This window comes from Rhamphochromis sp. 'chilingali' (assembly GCF_963969265.1).
Source record: "Rhamphochromis sp. 'chilingali' genome assembly, chromosome: 5".
Taxonomy (NCBI): domain Eukaryota; kingdom Metazoa; phylum Chordata; class Actinopteri; order Cichliformes; family Cichlidae; genus Rhamphochromis; species Rhamphochromis sp. 'chilingali'.
In genome coordinates, this window is record NC_137932.1 from 27,113,669 (window position 1) to 27,136,187 (window position 22,519).

General features: G+C 45.3%; 1 protein-coding gene across 1 annotated transcript in view; it reads left to right on the forward strand.

Annotated features, from left to right (window-relative positions):
• Positions 1-15,791, forward strand: part of LOC308397112 (endothelin-2) — a 42,258-nt gene extending 26,467 nt beyond the window's left edge. Inside the window, exons 3-4 of the mRNA XM_080882840.1 lie at positions 13,071-13,190; positions 13,273-15,791. Coding sequence (XP_080738966.1) covers positions 13,071-13,190; positions 13,273-13,375 — 223 coding nt within the window. The 3' untranslated portion in view covers positions 13,376-15,791. The remainder of the gene's footprint in view (positions 1-13,070; positions 13,191-13,272) is intronic.
• Positions 15,792-22,519: the final 6,728 nt, after the last annotated feature.

A 22,519-nucleotide genomic window follows, 5' to 3' on the forward strand; every position in this document is an offset into this window, starting at 1 on the left:
AGCCAGCAGGCATGGAGTCCTCTGGCAGACACGAAGGCAATGGGTGCTGTGCTGAGCACTGGCCCTGCTCAGACAGCACTGACACGGAGTTGTTCTCTGAGGGCTGCTCAATCTTCAGGGGTCCAGAATCAGCTGGGGACCAAGACCTAGCCTCTGGGGAAGCCCTGGAGTGCAGAACAGTGCCTGAAGCAGCTAAAGCGCGAGAAACTCCCTGACTGGACCTTAAATTTTCTCCCTGCAAAAAGTGAATGTGTGAGACCGCTATTACTGGAGCCAGAGCTACGGGTAGCGGGGGCACTGGAGCTACTGGGGCCTGCGCTACAGGCGGCACTGGAGCTACTGGAGACACAGGTGACACTGGTGTACTGGGGAGGATGCAGCGAGGATGCAGTTTCTCTCTTAAGGGAGGATCGAATGATTTAGTGATCAATCTTGATGGGAAAGGATGCTGATGCTGAGAATACCAGGCAGCGAGGGCTTCCAGGAGGGCAGCTGACCCTTCCTTGCCTGGACCGCCCATGCCAAACAGTTCGAAGCAAATCCTAGCCCTAAGAGCTGTTATTAGTTGTTTTAATCTGTTAATGTCCAAAAAACCAGCTGTGCAGAGGGTGGACGACAAAAAGTTGTCCAAAAAAGACCACCTGAATGAGTCTCTTGGGGGTGTCCTCAGCGTGGATTACGCCCCGGCAGTAATTCCACAACTGCGCGAGATACTGAGACCGTGAGTCCGCAGGATCCATTTGATGGTTGCGTCGTTCTGTCATGGTTGGCTGTGTGGCAGGCGGGCAAGCAGGAGTGGTGGATCCAAAATGCAGGACTCAGACACAGAAGTTCAACTTAAAGCACAGCTTTATTGCTGGGAAAACCTCTTACTAAACTAAACTCACCAAAAGACAAACAAAAACGCTGGTGGACTAAAACACTGAAGCAGAAATACTGAACTGGAGCTAGAGCTGGAAACAAAACACTGGTAACACGGAGGCAAAACACACACAGCTTGTTGAGGGTACGACGCAACACTGACTCAGAGAAACACAGGGTCTAAATACACTGGGAAGTAACGAGGAGAATGAGACACAGAAGGAGAGCACAGCTGGGGGAAATTAGAACTGACGAGACAAGCAAAGCAGGACACATTCACGTAAGACACGGACCTTCAAAGTAAAACAGGAAGGATCACACAGAGACGCGAACTTGACACAGTGGAGACAGCAACTAAGAAACACAGAGACATAAACCATAAGGCAGAGGACTCTAAGAACCGAGAGACACAGAGGGGAACTCAAACATGCAGACACAGACTTACAGAACAGAGGGGACACAGAGAAACGAGAAGGGCAAGGGATCGAAACTAGAAACCATAGAATAACTCACACCAAGTACAATAATACAAAAATCACAAAGAACTAAAACGCTGGGTCAGGAGACCCAGGACCCTGACAGATAGATCTTTCAGCCCAATTCTACTTTTTCTACATAATCCATCATACAAAATGTAATCAAATGGAAAAGTCTCTTTTTAAAACTTGTTTTATTAGTTTTAATCTTTTAACTTTATGCATCAAGCAAAAATGTAATTATATGCAACATTCTCTAACTGGAAGAAATTTGTTTAATATTTAAACCTATTTTCTGCACATTCCAGCACATAAAATATTTTTTTTGTGTGTGTTTACACTCACTCTTTCAAATAGATGCAAGTAAAACACAGCAGAAAATAAATAAAGTCAAAGACTAGCTGATAGGTTTGTAGCTTGAACCTATTCGCTGGAACGTTGAAGACAATTTAATTACACAGCAAGCAAGACACGAAGTAGGCAAAGTTCTTCATGTTTCTCGTGCACGGGAGAGAACCGGACAAAAGCCGTTCCTTCGCTTGACCCCAGGTAACATAAATATGCATAGGTTCATTAACATATGACGTCTACATACAAACAAAGAGTACCTTGCCTGTGTGTGTGTGTGTGTGTGTGTGTGTGTGGGGGGGGGGGGGGGGGGGGTGTCAGAGCGTGGCCCCATAGACAACTTCCCTTAACCTGCTGGTCTGGAAAATCCAACAGTTCATCTATATGTAAAAAAGCACTTAGTCTAAAACTGACATAGCTACGTTAATCCTACCGTAAACCAATAAAACAAGGTACGACCTCTTCCCATGCTCCCAGGATGTAGGTGTGCATTCCTGGAATGCACACCAAGCCTTTGCAGATCACACATCCTATCACTACACAATTGATTATACACCTCTAAGCATATATGGTTAAATATTTCTAAGCATAAATGACAATCAACAATACAAAACCTAACACTAGCGGTCCTTTTGCTCTATTTTCACCTGTAAAGAAGGAGTAGGGTAAGCGGAGGTTTACCCTGGTGCAGGTGTGCCGCGGCGGTCAGTGGAAGAATCCGCGAGTTTCTCTGTGAATTTCCCATTACGTCGTAGCGCACTCGGTGCTTGCTTGGAAGTTTAGGGGGTTTTTTTCACTGTAAAAAGAAGTTTTCTTCCCACGCACAACGGACACTAATGTTTTTGTCACTTTTTATGGAATCAAACTTAAAGTAAGGTCAGTACTTCCACGCTTTAAACGCTGCACGCTCATACTCTCTTCCGCACTCGATATATGATCCATTGTTGATCTGCACGCAGCTGTTGTCACGAACGTCACACTTGCTTACGTCACTGTCATGAGACATTCTAGCAAAAAAATCACGGTTTTAGTAACGCAGTAACGCAGCGTTCCTACGGGAAAGTAACGGTAATCTAATTACCGTTTTTGCAATAGTAATCCCTTACTTTACTCGTTACTTGAAAAAGTAATCAGATTACAGTAACGCGTTACAAGTAACGCGTTCCTGCCCATCTCTGCTGAGGACACAGTAATTTTTTTTTTTCAAACAAGGCAAATCTTTATTGAGACATAGCACCAGTCCAAGAAGACAGCAGAAAGCAAAGTTCATAAATATAAATAAGTAACACGGGATGAAAACAGGAAGACGGATAACAGACGTCACAGCAAAGATGAAGAGCAAATCAACACAAGTGTAGACGAAGCAGTGAGGCAGGGGACCAATAAAGACTGAACGCAATATACACAAGACAGAACTGTACCAAAATAAAACAGGAAGTGGAACAGGAACACATTAAACACACCAGACTGAAACACTATTGGAATACAGAAAGGTGAAAATCAGAAGATATTTAATAATGAAGAGAAGACCAAAACACACCAAACACTTTCATTGCAGATGGGCCATGAAACGCTGATGCTGTGTGTCTCAACAGATTTCAGCCAATCTGCATTTTACTTCCTACGCCTGAAGACAAACATCTCTTTCCACTCCTCATATTTTAGGGCTGACTTGTTATTTCAGTTCCACACATGTGAGTGATTGGAACTAAAACAGAGGGAAACATAACAAAGACAGTCTCTCTGGTTCATCCATCATTGCTGCTTATTGCACACGATGAATTGAACAGGGTAAAAACAAATACCTTCCCTTATAGCTCTATGCTTCACTTATAGCTCTATGCTTCACTTACAGATGTCTTGATGCATGCTTGATCATCCAGGTAAGTAAATCTCCAAAAGTTGATTCTGTCCATCTGGACGTAACGTTTACTCCCAGTAGTTGGAGAACAAAAAGATTGTAGATAATTGGGACTCACGGACTTCTGGAGAGTCAGAGGCTTTCTAAACCTCATTAAGTATTACAAGAAAGTAAAATCTGGTTTTCTTAACAATAAAAGACTCCAGACAGATTAATTCATGTACCAAAACACTGAGCCCATGTGTTCAATGTACAAAAAAATGCACTAATTTGTAAATTATTTAAAACCTGTGTTTAATAAGAACAGTAAAAAAAAATAATGTTTTTTTTAAATCAAACGTTGAAACTGAGAAAATTAACTTTTTTGATCATCTTTTTGTGATGAGATCTGGAAATACAAACTTCATATGTAAGCACATGTTGTTCCGCCAACTCTAAATGTCCTCCAGATTTATAATGCAGGAAGAATTAGTCATCAGACAAGAAGCTGTTTGGTGTCTGTTCAAGAAAAAGTATCTTCTGTAACAAATGACAGCCACAGAAGCAGAGCCTGCGATATGCAAATAAATAAAAGTGCAATGAAACTTTCTATTGTTTTAATCTTGATTCTTTTCCCTCCATACGTTTGTACTAAACTAAGTAAGTTAAACAGTTATCATTGATGTTTTTTAAACACCTGAAAGTCTAACAATTTCATTAAATCAGTTTTAAGCACAGGTTAACTGAAATTGTTCAGAGATTGAGTAATAAAGTATTTGGTGGTTAGACTCCAAGCTGAAGTGATGTAGGGCAGAGACAGCTGGTGATGATGCAGAAGATGGAAGATGGAAACGTGGCTGAGACTGTCTGAAAGTCAGGAGTAAGGTGAAGATGCTGTGCATGAGGGAAAGTCTGAAAGAGAAATAAAGAAAGTCACAATAACAAAGTAGGAGTGAGAGGATTAGAGGTTGGGTATGGAGACTGGGTGCTTGTTTTAGAGACATGATGACAGAAATTACAGTTAAATCGCTTAATTCACTTTTCAATTCGATTTATTCATATAGCATCATATCACAGCCTCAAGGGGCTTTATATTGAAAGGTAAAGAGCCTACAATGCCACACACAAAACCCCAATAATCACATGACTCCCTATGAGCAAGAACTTTGGCGACAGTAGGAAAGGAAAACTCCCTTCTTTTTTTTTTTTTTTTTTCTTTTTTTTTCTAAATGACATCAGAAACAGCAGTATGCGACATTACGTGATGGCAGAGCTTCAGTTCATCCTTTGTCATTTTTTTTTTTTTTAATAAATAGGACAGGGGGAATGAATGAGAGAGAGAGGGGGAGAGAAAGAAAGAAAACCAAAGGGGAGAAGAGACGGTGAGAAGGGGGGGGAAGAGAGAGAAAAAAAAAAAACTCCTGGGTCACCTGTATGGAGAAAAAAACAAACAAACAAACAAACAAACAAACAAAAACAAACAGAGGAGACAGCAAACAACAAAGAGCAACATAATAATAGAGAAAACAAAGCACCATCACAATAAACTAGCTAGTCATAGATATCAGTATTTACTAAGTAATAAACGATATTGTGCAGCACGCAAGATAGACAGCGCACAGTGTGCTTTGAGGCAGCAGCCAAGAAAGCTTTAGTCCGCGTCTGTGAATACCCATGTGTGCATACCTGTGTGGATCAGCATGCTTGCATTCCAAAGGTTTCTCCATGTAATGATCTGCTAGGGAGTGTGGGGGGGCCACAGCCCCGTCCTCCAGGGTGTGAAGCGGGTATGGAGGAGATCAAAACTCCAGACATCCAGAGGCCCCCAGAACACAAGAGACCATGGAAGACCAACAGAGGGGCAGCCGCGCCACTGTCCCAGTAAGAGCTGAGGAGAGTCCCAGATGAGGGCTCGCCCAGCAGCCGCGGAGCAGAAGTCAGGGGGAGTTGCAGTGACGCGCCCGTGAGCTCCGCCGGCCCCCAGCTGCGCCTGAGTGACCGAGCCCTAGGCCGAGAGGCCGGGGGCACCCCACCTCCAAAGGGGCCCGAGCGAGCCCCAGGCCCCAGGCCCCGACAAGCGGCCGCCAAGGAGTGAGCCGGTGTGCACCCGGACGCCCACCCCCAGACACAAAGAACCACCAACACACCGACACCTGAGGGAGTCCGCCACCGGCAGGGGAAGTGGTGGTGGGTGGAGATAGGCCTCCAAACCTTGGAGGGCCTGAGGTGTCCCCAGAGAGGTGGCGTCTGATACCCAACCTGACATATAGACACAGACATACAGGCACACACAGACACAAACATCCATTCCCACCCTCATGCTCTCATATGCACTCACTCCACACTCAACCAACGTGGAGACAGACATAAAGAGACGCTGTACACACAATCACACTCCCCAAGCGTACTCTACAAACCGGGTCTAGGTACCCTTGCCCCTGGAGGGGGGAATTGCACCCAGACCCAGGTGGTGTTACCCTTTTCCCTGCGGTGGGGAGAGGCAGACCACCCCGACTCCGCAGCAGCAGGGAGGCCCCACACCCCAGACCGCAGTCGGACGGCCAACTCCTCCTACTAGCCCTCCCGCTCCAGCAGGCCGCAGAGAATGGGGGTGGGAGAAGACTCCAAACCTCCCTCCACCCGCTCATTGTAGTGTTGATGCATATGTGTTCTAAGGTGCAATTAAAACCCAGGAGGGCATGGAGCTACCTGCCAAGGAGCAGCAGGTAAGCGCATAGTCCCTCCTGCTAACCCTCAATGACTAAGTGTATTTAAAATTGAGAGGTGGGCAACGACGTCAGGGGTGAAGTATACACCCTGATGGTGATTTGGACTCCGTGATTGTGCCCACCCCCAAGATCCTATATGTATGTGTAATGAGAGTGTGAATAATGTGAATGTCTAAGTTGTGGGATAAAATTGAGGCAGAGGCAGCCAGAAGGGGAAGGGGGGGGGGGGGGGGTAGCCTCCTCTGCACCCTGGTGACATACCCCCACTCCAAGGCCCTGCATGTGTGGGTGGTTGTGGAGGAGCGGGAAGAGGGAGGCAGCTGGAGATGGGGAGGGAAGGAAGGGAGGGGCAGGTAACCCCTCCCTGGGGCCAGCTCCCCCGCTGACCCCAGTAGGCACTCCCACCCTCCGCGACCCGCCAGGGAAGGGGGGCCCAGGCCCATCAGACCGGGGCCCAGTGCAGTAGCGCCCCCCGGCTCCACAGAGCCCTGGACAGTCCACCCAACCCCACCACAGAGAAAACTGCACCCACCCCACCAACCACACATCTTCCAGACAACATAAGACGGTAAACGCCCAGGCTGAGATCTTCCTCCACCTCTCCTGTATCTCCCCCTCCTGCAGAGAGTTCCTGAGAGAAGAAAGCTCCTGCAAGGAAAACTCCCTTCTAACAGGAAGAAACCTCCAGCAGAACCAGACTCAGGGAGGGGTGGCCATCTGCCATGACTGGTTACGTGTGAGGGGAGAAAGACAAGACAAAGACATGCTGTGGGAAATGGAGCAGCAGAAATAAGCCAAACACTCAGGAATGCTCTGTGAGCAAACACTGCAATCAAGAGTGAAGTGTTGCGTTATTGCAGGTTTTTCAGTGTTTGGACCCTACTACTAATATCAAAAAATACATATACTATTATATAAGAGTTATATAAGAAAACCTTCGACCTGCACTACATTATCTGCCAATAGGGAATCTATATGATCGATAGCCAGGAATAAATACAGCCTTAAGTAGAAGAGTTCAGCAGGTATGCAGAACAGTGGAGCCATAACTCATATCGCAGCAGTTCAACAGTTCAGGTCACTCAGATTTATTCATCCTTGTAACTTAAGAAAGGAGCTCAGTAACCCTTTGACACATAAGGAAAGAAAAAAATGAGCAAATGCAGCCAACGGACTCATAAAAACAACATGAAGGTCAATAAGCAGTAAAGAGGAAAGTCAATGATATTTTAGAAATGAGTAGACAGGAGTGCTCATGGAGGAGGCGAGAAGCAGTGGAAAGCTGGGAGATGAAAGGGTAACATAGAGCAACGAGAGCCAGATGTGTCGCCATTTAATTAAGGAAAAGGAAAAAGGGGAAGCCATTCAGGTCTCCAGTCAGGATAATTCAGACTGAAATGTAAATCCAAATCTTTGTAATATTAAGACACAGAGAATGTTTTTTACCATCAGTGAAGGTTTATTTTCGGATGCGCCCGCTTGTTTTGAGATAAGTGTTTTGCTGGTGAGCCACCGGCATCTGCTTGCTGTTCCTCCAGTGGTCTAGTTAATTCTGCCACTAATCCAGCAGCAGAGCCTCCTCAAACCTGCTGCCTAGCCGAAGTCCATCTTGGCGGTCTCGCTGGCACCAGACGGATGAGCAGCGGGCTGAATCACTGCAGGAAAACTAACTCCTGCGGCTGTTTGCAGAGACGCTACTTAAATAGCGAGATGCGTGGAACATGATAAGGGGCACTAACATGGACATAATTGGAAAATAAACGCCCTCAGTCATTCGAAGTCATGTTTGTGGTCTGGCTGTAATACAGGTCTGAAAGTCAGTTAAATGAAACTCTGGTTGAGAGTACATTTTTGGAAGTAACTGATGGATTGCTGGGAAATATGTTCCAAACGTTTAACATGCCCAGGGAATACTAACGAATAGCAAACTAGCAGCAGAGACGAGGATTTTGATTGCGGGTCTGAAGCAGGGACTCACTTCTGACCGCAGAGCATCAATGTGCATGCTGTAGCCCAGACCTTCCCAAAGTGCGGGGCCCGTCCCCTAGGGAGGGCGCAGAGCCATGGCAGGGGGGGCGCAGTATGAAAAGGAAAAAAACAAAACGCTTGGACGCTACATGGGCGCCCACAGAAACGCAAAGCAGGAGATGAAGCATAGCTGAATATGTTTCCAAACCAACTTCATTCTAAGCCAAAGACTAGAAAATATGGTGAAGCATATCTGCCCTTTGGTTTCACCTGCACAAGTGCCGAGGTAGGTCTCCCCTGCAGAATTGGTTTTCCCTTCTTGAGAGCAGCGCTGGGCTGTTCAAATCACGGACAAACAGGATCCCACATTCTTGATTTTTAGTTCACAAACACTTGTTGTAATGACTAACTACTCCTGACATTTTGGAGACGTTAGCTCTTTATACAGTAAAGTTACAGCGAGATAAAAATAATATCAGGCTGATCCTGCCACAATTTGTTCCCTGTTCAAATCATGGACAAACAGTATCCCACAGCTGTTTAAACCCATTTTGCACAGAGAGGCATTTTTTTGAAAAATGTATTGATAGCAATGTTGAAAATTATTACACAGAAGAAAAAAAAAACAACTACATGTAAAATAAGAAGCTTCTGCCTTTGTAAATGGAGGGACAGTAACTGCTTGTAAAACCTGAAGACAGTCAGATTAACAGAATTCCATCTGCCATTCTGCAATTCATCTCATGTAAACAATAACATGGCGCACAGCCTGACGTGAAAAGAGGCACATACCTTTGACGTTGCCAGACAAACCCTGTATTCCTCATCCGCAAAAAAGGAGTTTTAAAAATCCTCCATTTTCGGTGATTCGAAACGCCGTTTACGTGTGGATGAAACGGCTGCGTTTTCAAAAATACCCGTGTAGGTGCGGACAGCGTAAAAGAGTTAGTAGTTTATTTTATTACTACCTGTCATTTATTGCAGTTTACCAGTTTACTTGTATTTACTTAACTGTTTACTAAATGTTTGAGGTGTGAAATAAACCGCAATGGAGCAAAATATGGGTGTGTGTGGTTGGAGGATGTGTTAATGCGCAAACGTTTTTTGTGTAAAACGAAGGGGGGCCCAGCAAAAAAAGTTTGGGAACCACTGCTGTAGCCGAATGCTCCCTGGTTTATCTGTTTGAATTATTTATCAGTGGTTACTGATCTCTACAGGTTGCTTACATGAAGCTCTGGCTGATGGTCTGTGAACGTTGCCTGATAGCTTAACCTCAAAAAGGATTGAACTGTTAAAGATTAAGATAGCTATTCATACTCTTGGCTGAACTAGAAGGGGAGTTTGTCATCTTTCCGACGTCTGTGGGTTGTTGTTAGTTCCACAAAGGAGATATATCTCTCTTAACTCCGTGTGCCATTTTATTTTGATCCAGAAAGTTAAAAATATACACTGTTTCGCAAAAAGTCTGGCCCAAATCTAAACACCAAACATAAATTTCTTCAGCGAAATTGTGTTTCTTCATTCTTCATTTTTCTAGCAGACATATTTCTGGCATCTCTCGACAGACAAAATCCTCAGTAGTGTTTCAGCAAATTGTAAATGAAGCAGTCTCAGAGGGGACTACACTCTCGCTCCCCCTCCCAGCCCTGATTTTAGACCAGCAGGGGGAGCACCCTGTGATGTGAGATTCTGGCCAATCACAGGTCGTTTCAGACCAGGCCAGGTGGGCATTAGAAAATCTGACAAAAGGAAAGCAGGGCTAGGTTGGGCTTGCCCACTTGTACGTGGTTTAGTTTTATAATGTTGTATTGAGTTTCAGATATAAACTCAGTGTGCTGTGTTGAGAATCATTACCATTGTGCTCTGCAGCCTCTGTATGTGATGATCTCACCTGTGTGCCTTATTAGTGTAGCATAGGTCATCTTCTTCTTTGTCTGAGCTGCAGAATAAAACTCCACACAAGCAAACACATATCTGAGCGCAGTGGCCGTCCTAGCCTGTTTGGCGCCCTGGCCGAACACTTCCTCTGGCTATGCCTTTACCCCTAGTCTTAAGTGTATATTATTTTCTTACTCTTCTTATATACATTGTTTGTTTACTTGCACTGCTGTAACTGGAGCCTCGTCGTCTCGTCTCTCTGTATGTAGCGGAGATGACAATAAAGTTTACTTTGATTTCAGCAGCGAGCAGGCGCACCGAGGGCTCTCGCGCTCACTATATAGAATTTCGAAAAACCATCGGTGCAAATTATATGTCTGTATCATAATGTCTGGTGTTTTCGTGTTTGTTGTTTTTTTGTTTGTTTGTTTTATTTTGCGGGTTGGTTATTAGATGCTGCTCCAGCCAGCCAGAGAATCCCCCGCCGCCCCGCCCTCTCCTCCCTGTGCCGCAAGCAGCAGGCGCACCTCGCAAACGGAGGGCGCCCTTACTCACAGCAAATGGGCGATAGAAAACCGATCGGTGTCTATGCCATTCCCAATATGCGCTGGCATGACGTCGGAGCGGCATGAGTACGAGTAATTTTTCTTTTTTTTTTTTCCCGTGATGCCGCCCCCCACCACGCTGCCGCCCCGGGCAACCGCCGTGTCCGCTACTGTCTGAGTGACTGACACTTGAATATGTTATTACATTTGATCAAATTGCTCACCTTTAAAATATTAGCACACGAGTTAATGGTACATCTGTATAAAAACTGCTGACTTATTTATTTAACTGTTTGTGGTTTTTGCTTAATTCCTTTATTGTACACGAGTTAGCAGTTGCACAGTAAAAACAATGGCTGAAACAAGTTTTTAAGGAAGTTACATGCGCACATATTTGATCGGATTTCAGGGTTGTGGAGAGATATATCAGTTTCAATGCGTATTTAAAAAAAAGCAGCATTGTTGTGTCTTTGGCCATAAATGTGGTGCAGATGCTTGATGTTTGTTTCAGTGATAGATAATTATGAACAGCTGAACTCTGGAGCAGTGTACCAACAGCTGTCTGCATGTGTTCCACAGAGGGAGTGAGAGTCATTTTTTCAGGGCCTGAGTAAGGTAACAAGTGCAAACAAAATTAAGCCGAGCCACACAGCCAGCTTTCACCTGGAAGAGTGAGGTCTTAATCCACGAAACTATAAAATTGAGCTACTTTTAGCACAAGGTCAGAACACCCACAGCATCACATTCATATGTCTGCCTTCCACGACTTCATTTATCACATTACCTTGCAGATTTATCCTCCGACCGCTTGGAAGGGCATCATCAGAAGTTTTGAAACTACAGTGAAATGCTGACAGTATTGACAGAGAGCGTGTCATAGCATAATGTTCATTATAAAAGTGATATAAAAGGTGCGACTTCCAGAGATTTTGTACAATTATGTCTAATGTTCATGTTTATTGAAAGAAAAAACTGACAGAGGTGTGCTCACTGTCATGTATGCACAGAGTTCACACTCACATGCCACATGCCAGTAAGAGCAAAGGTTTGAGACGAACAGTAAATAATCTGAAGACACATCAGTGCAAACAAACAGAACTAAAGGGCAGCATCCTTTAAGCCAAAGTGTGAAAGCACTATGGCTCTTATATATCAGCACCATGCTCACAGATAAATATAGCTGCAATCAGAAAAGTGCCCAAAAATGACAATGATAACAATAATAACCTTTCTTAAATAACAGAGAGTAAATAATACACTGAGAAAGCTGGAGTCACCGACTGAGATCGCTCACCAAAGACGACGGATGACCTCTTTCTTACTCTTCTCACCTGTGACCTTGCTCAACGACCGCACAGGATGATCTGCTCCCAACACATCTGGAAATGTCAGCCACCATCATCACCGTCCTCAGTCATCATGTTAGTTTAGTGGTGAACTAAGTGAATATCATAATTTGTTGAGCTTGATACCTGTCACTAGTGTGGACAAACTCTCTAACTCAGTTTAGCTTCACCTGCAACAGCTGCAACAGTAAAAATACTCTTACACACTTCAAATCAAAACAAACTGACGCTAAGTATCGGTAAGATTTGGAAACACAGTCTTACTTTGGTTGTGATGCTAAAGCTTAACAACTGCCATCTCTTCAAGAGGCCATACCAGGATGGATTTGTTATAATGGCTGTGATATTCTCTACAAACATACCAGCAGTCCAAAACGCAAAGCAGAATCCATGTGACTATACAGACTTGGAGCTTTCAGTGTCCAGTCTATACTATATGTGTTCTTCAGTGTGACATTTATTTGGATTTGATTCGGCTCAAAATCAAAATGCTGATAAGTTCCATGAAAGTCTGACTGAACATTGTCGCCTGTGGATTTCTGCCGTGCTGCCTGGAGAGCAGTGTAAACGGCATGTTTATTACTGCGGTCATCCAAAGGCTCTGATTAGCTTTAACTACTCTGCCTACAGACTGGGATTTATTACAAGCACCAGTGCATGAAACCCTGTTCAACCTCTCTTCTAAAAATTCCCTTAAATCTAAACAAGGAAATCTGTAAGCAGGTCCTTCCTGCAGGACAGCAGAACTTGCCTCCTGTGTCAGACCTATCTGTTGCACATTTGAAGGTGCAGATGTATATGGAACCAGAACTTTTAGGAGTTTGTTTACTCAGTCTTATGGGAAGATTGTGGGCACATCATCAGTTCCTCCCTCTGAACAGAAAACACCAAAATATGTCAGAAATGCCATCAGGCAGTGATTTAACTTGAAGCCAGTGTGGCTGCTGGCGTGATCATGCTCCGCTGCACAGACTCTGCACATATCTGATGACGGACAGGAGAACTGCGAGTGTGTTTAATGCATGTTTGCAGTGCCTCCATCATATCTGACAGTGAATATCTGACTCTGACTCTTCCAGCCAGCTGGTGCCTTACGGGTTTGGATCGGTGCGAGTGAGGAGGGAGTTGAGCCGCTGCCGCTGCACGGATTCAGAGGATGCTGAGTGCATGAAGTTCTGCAGCGTCCAGGAGAAACCAAAGTAAGCACATGTGACACACACACTATTGAAGACACATTGTGGACTGAGAACACTCAGAGACGTGTCCTCTCTTTGTCCTCAGAGCTGAGAACGCTCCTGTGAAGAGGAAGAAGGACAAACAGCTGAGAGGATACAAGACTGCATTCTGGGAAAAGAGGAGCAGACCTGCACTCAGACAGACCTGAGGAAGAGGAGGCCAACCAGTGACACCAGCCCCTCTGGATGAAAGTCCTTGATTTATGAATGAGAACAAATGGACTCGGCATGGACATGTACAGTGTGTGTTTGTGTAAATGTAACAACAGTGAAGCGTTAGGACAGGAGTGCTGATCACTTACAAGCTCATCTTTCTAACATTTAGCTGGCATCCTGCCCTGCTCAGATTCTTTAGAGCTGAGGGAGTTGACTTTTCTGTTACCTGATGATTACAGCTTATTTATAGCACAGAAAGATGGAGCACATCTCCATCCAGGCTGGACCAGAAACCGCTCCAGACCGGCCAGTGTGTGTAAACCTCACATCTCTGAAATCGTCCAAAGTTTAGAGTTTTTCCAAATGAGTTTCAAATATGTCGTCCACAGAAGCTACATAGGGTTGCTACCTCTGTGAAGGAGGTTATGGGTCATCTAAAGTAGATTCATTTGGTTGGTTTTTTTAACAGTCAAATACGATCATAAAATCTCACGAGGGTTTCAGGCTGGGTCGATCTGAGAAAACGATGAAGCAAAACCCCGAGGCCAGTAGAAGAGATAACTTCAATTTCAGGTCAATTTTAACACAATGAAATCACGTCAGAACAAAGTCGTCATTTCATTCGATCAAACTGAACTAAGTGGTGAATTTTTATTATTTAGAGAAAGACTTGATGAGCACAACAAATCTGATCAACCGTGAGTGTGTCGACCTCAGCAATCCACGACGCAAAAAATGAGTTCATGAGCTTGTTTCCATGGATACAATGGTGATAAATTCTAAACTACTTGCAGTTACTCGTACAACCACAAGACGTCTGTGTTAGCAGTTCCTGTTTTTGCAGCTTTCAGCTTGAACAATAGCTGTGGATTAAAAGCTTTCGGACAAAAACACCATATTCACAGTGTTATGACTCTGAGTTACAGCTTCAGTGGTTTAATCAAAAAGTCAAATGTTTTAATCTGTATAAACTTTATTTAATCTACAAATTTTTAATCTAAAAATATAAAGACTCAGATATAAAATTACAATTTTATTCTTGAAATATGTCAGAACTTCAGCAAAACAGTAAAATGCTTTGACTCTTCTTGTAAAAATGCTAACTTATTCTTAAATATGTCACAACTTAGCATCACTTTATAATATTCAGACTTTTATCTTAAAACAAAGCAGCATATTTTAACTTTAATCCTGAGCTCCTGGATTTGTCTGAGTCTTCCTCGTGGCCTCGTGTTGTTCTCGGAGTTTCTCTCTGATTACGAATGAGCTGTTATGAACATCATGAAGTGTAAAATGTGAAGTGTTTTCATGTATTATTATAATTTTAGTTCAGCACACAGAGTGGCCAGTTTGTTCTAACAGGAAACGATGTGTCTGACTTTGAAGCTTTGAACTTCAGCTGTAGAGTCTGCTTTCTAATCAGTTAAATATGCGAACAGCTCTGTTTTTCTTTTTGTGTAATGTGGTTATAAAGTATAAAATGAACAGTTTTTCTTTAATATTTTGGAGTTGTGAGATTTTGGTATAGAGTGAGGTCACTGCCGTGCTCTATCAGGTAATAAAAGTGAAGCTGAGCAGGTGCGAAAACAATGATAGACTGTTCAGATTACAAACATTATTATTATATATTTATTATTAACATTCTGTACATTCACCTTTAAAATAAAGGTGAATGTACAGAATGAGAAACATCATATGATTATTTCCACGTTTGCAGCGAGGCCAACTGTGAAAGCAAAAAAATAAATAAATAAATGAAATCTGTGTACGTGGAGGATGTGGGACAGATTCAGTCCTCTAAATGGAAGTCACCACCATTTCCATTCAACTGAGTGTCTGTGTTCTTGTGTTACTCTATTTTTTCTTAAAATAGAGCAAAGGTCATCATACTTGCCCAGGTCTAACAAACTAACGTTGGGAGTTTGACTCATTGACTTGCACCGTTGTTCTTCACTGTGGGGATTCAGGCTGGGCAGGTGTTCTGGTCGACCCACAGAGATTCAAATATGAATATAATCTGCCAACATCTTTTACTTCACTCCCGTTTTTGTGGTTGGTCGTGGCAGCGGCACCCCAAATGAAATCACCACAGCCTGTTTGGGTGAGGGAATGATGCAGCCTGGTTCTCCCAGAGGTCACTTCCTGTTTAAGGAAGTTTCTTCTCTCCACTCTCAGAAAGTGCTGCTCACTGTTGGCTCTCTCTGAGGCTGTAATGCCTGTGATTTTAAAATACAAAAACAGTAGATACTTCATGGTACCTACACCTATCAAGTATTTGAAAATTCATGGCAGTAAATACTCAGTACATAGAAACATGCATATTGTAACATATTGTAGTGATATTGCACAGTGGTGGACTCACTCGAGTTGAAATGTTAGAGTTTTCGATATGGATGCCTGAATGTGAATAATAACCTATATCTTTATACTTTTGTAGACTCTCTTTGTCCTTTATTTCATGTGATTGCATGAAACCACACTGCAGTACTTATTCCTCCATCATGTTAAAGAAAACCTGAGAAGTGCAAACACATTTGGCTGTAAAAGAGAAATGTTTACCCTTTATGATGCTCTTCTATACACATGAAGAACAATGAATAATCATTTAAACACACATGTCTCTGTAAGCTGCAGCTGTGTATGACAGGCAGTGACCTGTCATACACCTGAGGACCTGTGAGTTCAGCTAATGGTCAGGTTTGTCAGGCGTTGTGTGGAGGCGAGGAAGAAGGAACCCAAACGCAGGACTCGCAGGTAGGTGAAGACTGGTGAAGGTTTATTATAAGGAGTGGGTGAACAGAACAGAGGTAGAAAATGGCTGGCTGGCTGGACAACTGACTGAAAGACTCAATGGCTGGCTGGACGACTGACTGAAAGACTCAATGGCTGGCTGGCTGAACGCAGGGGGAAACGACAACATAACATCAATGACACGACAAGGGCTGAAGGGAAGAGAGGGCTTAAATGTCAAAGGAGCTTGCAAAGAAAAGCGTCTGGACTTCTTTAAGTTGCTTGAAGACGTTTCACCTCTCATCCAAGAAGCTTCTTCAGTTCTAAGGTCAAATGGCGGAGAGTCCCAGATATAAACCTAGTGGGAGTGACCCCCCACAGAGGGACAAAAGGACCCCCTGATGATCCTCTAATCGCCTGAGCCAAGGTGTGAAACTGGGTGTGGGTCCCAATCAGCCAGAGTTTCGGGTGAGTTCATTGTGAAACCTGGCCCCACCTTATCATGCGAATTCCTGAGGTCAGATGGCCCAGGATGTGAGTGGGCGTTAAGGCGTCTGGGAAGGGATCTCAAAACTGGATTATAGATGGCAGAGAGTTGGTGTCATAAACCACCGCCTCTGTTCAAAGATGGTCGCTCACAGTGGACATAGATGGCTTCTTTCACTCCTCTTTCAAACCATCTGTCCTCTCTGTCCAAAATGTGAACATTGGCATCCTCGAAAGAGTGTCCTTTATCCTTAAGATGCAGATGGACAGCTGAGTCTTGTCCTGTGGAGGTGGCTCTTCTGTGTTGTGCCATGCGCTTGTGAAGTGGCTGTTTGGTCTCTCCAATGTAGAGGTCTGAGCATTCCTCGCTGCACTGTACAGCATACACCACATTGTTAAGTTTGTGTTTTGGCGTTTTGTCTTTCGGGTGAACCAGTTTTTGTCTGAGCGTGTTGCTGGGTCTGAAATGCACCGGGATGTCATGCTTGGAGAAAACTCTCCTGAGTTTCTCTGATACACCGGCTACATAGGGGATGACAATGTTGTTGCGTCTGTCCTTCTTATCCTCCCTCGCTGGTGTCTGGACTTCTTTTCTGTGCCTCTTTGCTGACTTTAAGAACGCCCATTTAGGATAGCCGCACGTTTTGAGTGCTTCCTTTACATGTGTGTGTTCCTTCTTTTTTCCTTCAGGCTTAGAGGGAACATGTTCTGCCCGGTGGTGTAGGGTCCTAATTACTCCAAGTTTGTGTTCCAGAGGGTGATGGGAGTCAAAGAGGAGGTACTGGTCCGTGTGTGTGGGCTTCCGGTAAACTTCGATGTTGAGGTTGCCGTTCTCTTCAATGTGCACGACGCAGTCCAGGAAAGGCAAACAGTTGTCCTTTGTGTCTTCCCTGGTGAACTTGATGTTTTTATCCACCGCGTTAATGTGCGCAGTGAAGGATTCCACTTCTTGTGTCTTGATTTTGACCCAGGTGTCGTCCACATATCTGTACCAGTGGCTGGGTACTCTTCCTTTGAAAGAGCCAAGAGCCTTCCTTTCCACTTCCTCCATGTAAAGGTTGGCTACAATAGGTGACACGGGGGAGCCCATGGCACAGCCATGTTTTTGTCTGTAAAAGCCTTCGTTGTACTTGAAATATGTAGTGGTGAGGCAGAGGTCTGGTCCTGCAGCTGCTCCTCAGCCACCGCCGGCTCCCATGCCGCGTCCTGCAGCTGCTCCTCAGCCACCTTCTCCTCGTCGCCAGCGTGGTCGACCACCGGATGACCTGGATGACTGAGAACCTTCACAGACATATTGCCGTACATTTTGGGAGGAACACCCTTCAACTGGTGCGGGAGTATGAAAGGGAATCAAGGAAACTAGCGGATTATAGGAACCATCTCCGTTTCAACCTAAGATGTAGACAAAGCAGAGTTGTTCCTAAGAGCCTGCGCCTTGGATCCACTGTCAGGGGATACAGAACAGACTTGATTCTACAGAGAGCACAAAATCACCTTTTAAGTAAAAGGATAAGACAGGTCCATTTCACCATAGATGCCCTCCAGATCAAGATCAGCCAGACCCTGCAGGAACTGGAAATCCTTCTACCCTCTCCAATCTTAGAAGAGGTTTACAAGTTTGTGGACAAGGCTCAGCGGGCCCAACACTCTAAAGGAAAAGAAAGACAACGCAGGAAATTTCACACCTTGCTTTCAAAAACACACACTCCTCATCCTGAACCTACACAACCCAGAGAAGAAAACACACCTGAAGTCAGTCAGGAGAAATGGGTTAAGAACTTTTCAGACAGGATTCTCACTGAACCTGAAAAGAGAGTATTAGCCAAAGGACTCAATTTTGCCATTTCTCCACAACAGTTGCCCATAGTGGACCTCATCACAGCCACAGAATCTGCCATACGGATTAATAAATTATCACAGACAGAAGCAGAGCAAATCAGGATGAAAGTCTCAGCCACGCTCTCCAGTGCCAAAGTCCCTCCATCCAACCTCACAATACAGGAAAAGAAGGCTGTCGCTTCCCTGAGCAAAGACCACAACATCACTGTTTTACCAGCTGATAAGGGAAGATGCACCGTGGTCCTAAACACTACAGATTACCATACAAAGATCACTACTCTCCTCAGTGACAACAATACCTACGAAGCCCTAAAGCGAGACCCCACAAGCAGCTACAAAAAGAAAGTTATAGCTTGCCTTCAAGACTTTGAAAAGGACAAAATTATTGACCGCCTTACATATCACCGCCTTTACCCAGGGGATACCATACCCTGCACCTATGGACTTCCTAATATCCACAAGGAAGCTGTCCCACTCAGACCCATAGTCAGTAGCATAAACTCAGCCACTTATAACATTGCTAAACACCTTGCTACCATCCTTGCTCCTCTTGTGGGGAACACCCCACACCACATCAAGAACTCCACCGACTTCACCGACAAGGTCCAGAAACTTACCCTGGATCCAGATGAAACCATGGTGTCCTTTGATGTAGTCTCTCTCTTCACTTGCATACCCACCATGGAGGCCATGGAGACTGTCAGAAAACGACTACAAGAAGACAGCTCCTTGGAGGACAGGACCAACTTCACACCCGATCAGATCTGCACACTGTTAGACCTCTGCCTCACCACTACATATTTCAAGTACAACGAAGGCTTTTACAGACAAAAACATGGCTGTGCCATGGGCTCCCCCGTGTCACCTATTGTAGCCAACCTTTACATGGAGGAAGTGGAAAGGAAGGCTCTTGGCTCTTTCAAAGGAAGAGTACCCAGCCACTGGTACAGATATGTGGACGACACCTGGGTCAAAATCAAGACACAAGAAGTGGAATCCTTCACTGCGCACATTAACGCGGTGGATAAAAACATCAAGTTCACCAGGGAAGACACAAAGGACAACTGTTTGCCTTTCCTGGACTGCGTCGTGCACATTGAAGAGAACGGCAACCTCAACATCGAAGTTTACCGGAAGCCCACACACACGGACCAGTACCTCCTCTTTGACTCCCATCACCCTCTGGAACACAAGCTTGGAGTAATTAGGACCCTACACCACCGGGCAGAACATGTTCCCTCTAAGCCTGAAGGAAAAAAGAAGGAACACACACATGTAAAGGAAGCACTCAAAATGTGCGGCTATCCTAAATGGGCGTTCTTAAAGTCAGCAAAGAGGCACAGAAAAGAAGTCCAGACACCAGCGAGGGAGGATAAGAAGGACAGACGCAACAACATTGTCATCCCCTATGTAGCCGGTGTATCAGAGAAACTCAGGAGAGTTTTCTCCAAGCATGACATCCCGGTGCATTTCAGACCCAGCAACACGCTCAGACAAAAACTGGTTCACCCGAAAGACAAAACGCCAAAACACAAACTTAACAATGTGGTGTATGCTGTACAGTGCAGCAAGGAATGCTCAGACCTCTACATTGGAGAGACCAAACAGCCACTTCACAAGCGCATGGCACAACACAGAAGAGCCACCTCCACAGGACAAGACTCAGCTGTCCATCTGCATCTTAAGGATAAAGGACACTCTTTCGAGGATGCCAATGTTCACATTTTGGACAGAGAGGACAGATGGTTTGAAAGAGGAGTGAAAGAAGCCATCTATGTCCACTGTGAGCGACCATCTTTGAACAGAGGCGGTGGTTTACGACACCAACTCTCTGCCATCTATAATCCAGTTTTGAGATCCCTTCCCAGACGCCTTAACGCCCACTCACATCCTGGGCCATCTGACCTCAGGAATTCGCATGATAAGGTGGGGCCAGGTTTCACAATGAACACACCCGAAACTCTGGCTGATTGGGACCCACACCCAGTTTCACACCTTGGCTCAGGCGATTAGAGGATCATCAGGGGGTCCTTTTGTCCCTCTGTGGGGGGATACTCCCACTAGGTTTATATCTGGGACTCTCCACCATTTGACCTTAGAACTGAAGAAGCTTCTCGGATGAGAGGTGAAACGTCTTCAAGCAACTTAAAGAAGTCCAGACGCTTTTCTTTGCAAGCTCCTTTGACTACGATGACCTGGATGACTGAGAACCTTCACAGACAGAGGGCTTAAATACACGACTAACAATGCAACGATTGGAGACAGGTGAGTGAACAGCTGAACCTAATGAACTAATGATAAATGGGAAGAGGACTGAACATAATGCACACAGGCCAAGGCTAACACAATAAAACAGGAAGTGGAACAGGCAGTAGATAAACAGTGAACGTGAACTGAAAATACTGGGTCAACGACCCAGAAACCCTGACAGTACCCCCCCCCCTTCAAAGGCCGGCACCCGACGGCCAAAAGAAAAGAAAAACCAGAACAGGGCGGGCGGAGGGGGCCCAGGACGGAGGGACGGAGTCCAAAACAAAGACCGGTCTGGCGGGCGGCCCTGTGGCCGGTGGCCGAGATGGGACAGGTCCGGCGGGCGGCCGCGAGGAGGACGGCGGCGGCCACTGAGCCGGTCCGGTGGTCGACCACGCTGGCGACGAGGAGAAGGTGGCTGAGGAGCAGCTGCAGGAGGCGGCGTGAGAGCCGGCGGTGGCTGAGGAGCAGCTGCAGGAGGCGGCATGGGAGGCGGCATGGGAGGCGGCATGGGAGGCGGCATGGGAGGCGGCGGTGGCTGAGGAGCAGCTGCAGGAGGCGGCGTGGGCGCCGGCGGTGCCTGAGGAGGAGCTGCAGGACCAGGCGAAGCAGAAGCTGAGGCTGAAGCTGGACCAGGCGACGGCACGGGAGCGGGGGGTGACGGAGCCACAGCTGTAGGGCCAGCGGGTGCGGAAACCCCTGGCTGCTCATTTGAGTGAGTATATTGCACAGTGATTATTGCACAGTCAAATACAAGAAAAAAGACAAAACAAAAAACAAAAAACAAATATTGCAAATATTGCACAGTGAAGAAAAGCACCTACAGCTCAGTTGTTCCTGCCGTCCCTTGTCCCCCTGTTTCTCCTCCTTCTCCCCTCCAGTGAGGAGTTAAACAGTGTGATGGCATGTGGGACAAAGGAGTTTTTAAGTCTGTTGGTTTTTGACTTTGGGAGAAGCAGCCTGTCGCTGAATAGGCTCCTCTGATTGTTTACGACCGTGTGCAGAGGATGCCTGGCATTGTTCATAATGTCCATCAGTTTCTTTAAGGTCCTCTTCTCTGCCACTGTCACCAGAGTGTCCAGCTTCATGCCGACCACAGAGCCAGCCTTCCTGATTAGTTTCTCCAGTCTGGATGAGTCCCTCTTTGCTGTGCTGCTCCCCCAGCACACCACGCCATAGAAAAGGACTCCTGCGACCACTGACTGGTAAAACATCCTCAGGAGCTTCCTGCAGATGTTGAAAGACCTCAGCCTCCTGAGGAAGTACAGTCGGCTTTGGCCTTTTTTATACAGGTTCTGCGTGTTGCATGACCAGTCCAGTTTGTTGTCCACCAACAGCCCGAGGTACTTGTATGTGTTGACCACCTCCACCTCCTCTCCCTCTATCTGAACTGGCAGTGGACCTGGTCTGGACCTCCCGAAATCCACAACCAGTTCCTTGGTCTTTGAAGTGTTGAGTTGCAGGTGGTTTGTGTGACTCCATGTGACAAAGTTCCTCACCATATAAAACAAAAACAAGCAAGATTATTTAGCAATTCATTTCAGTTTTATTTATATAGTGCCAAATCACAACAACAGTCGCTTCAAGGCGACTGTATATATCATTATAGAACCTACAATAATATATACGGTACAGAGAAAAATCCAACAATCATATGACCCCCATAAGCAAGCACTTTGGCAACAGTGGGAAGGAAAAACTCCCTTTTAACAGGAAGAAACCTCCAGCAGAACCAGGCTCAGGGAGGGGCGGGGCCATCCACCGCGACTGGTTGGGGTGAGACAGAAACATAGAGTCATAATTTTGTTTTGTTTTCAGTTTACTAAACTTTA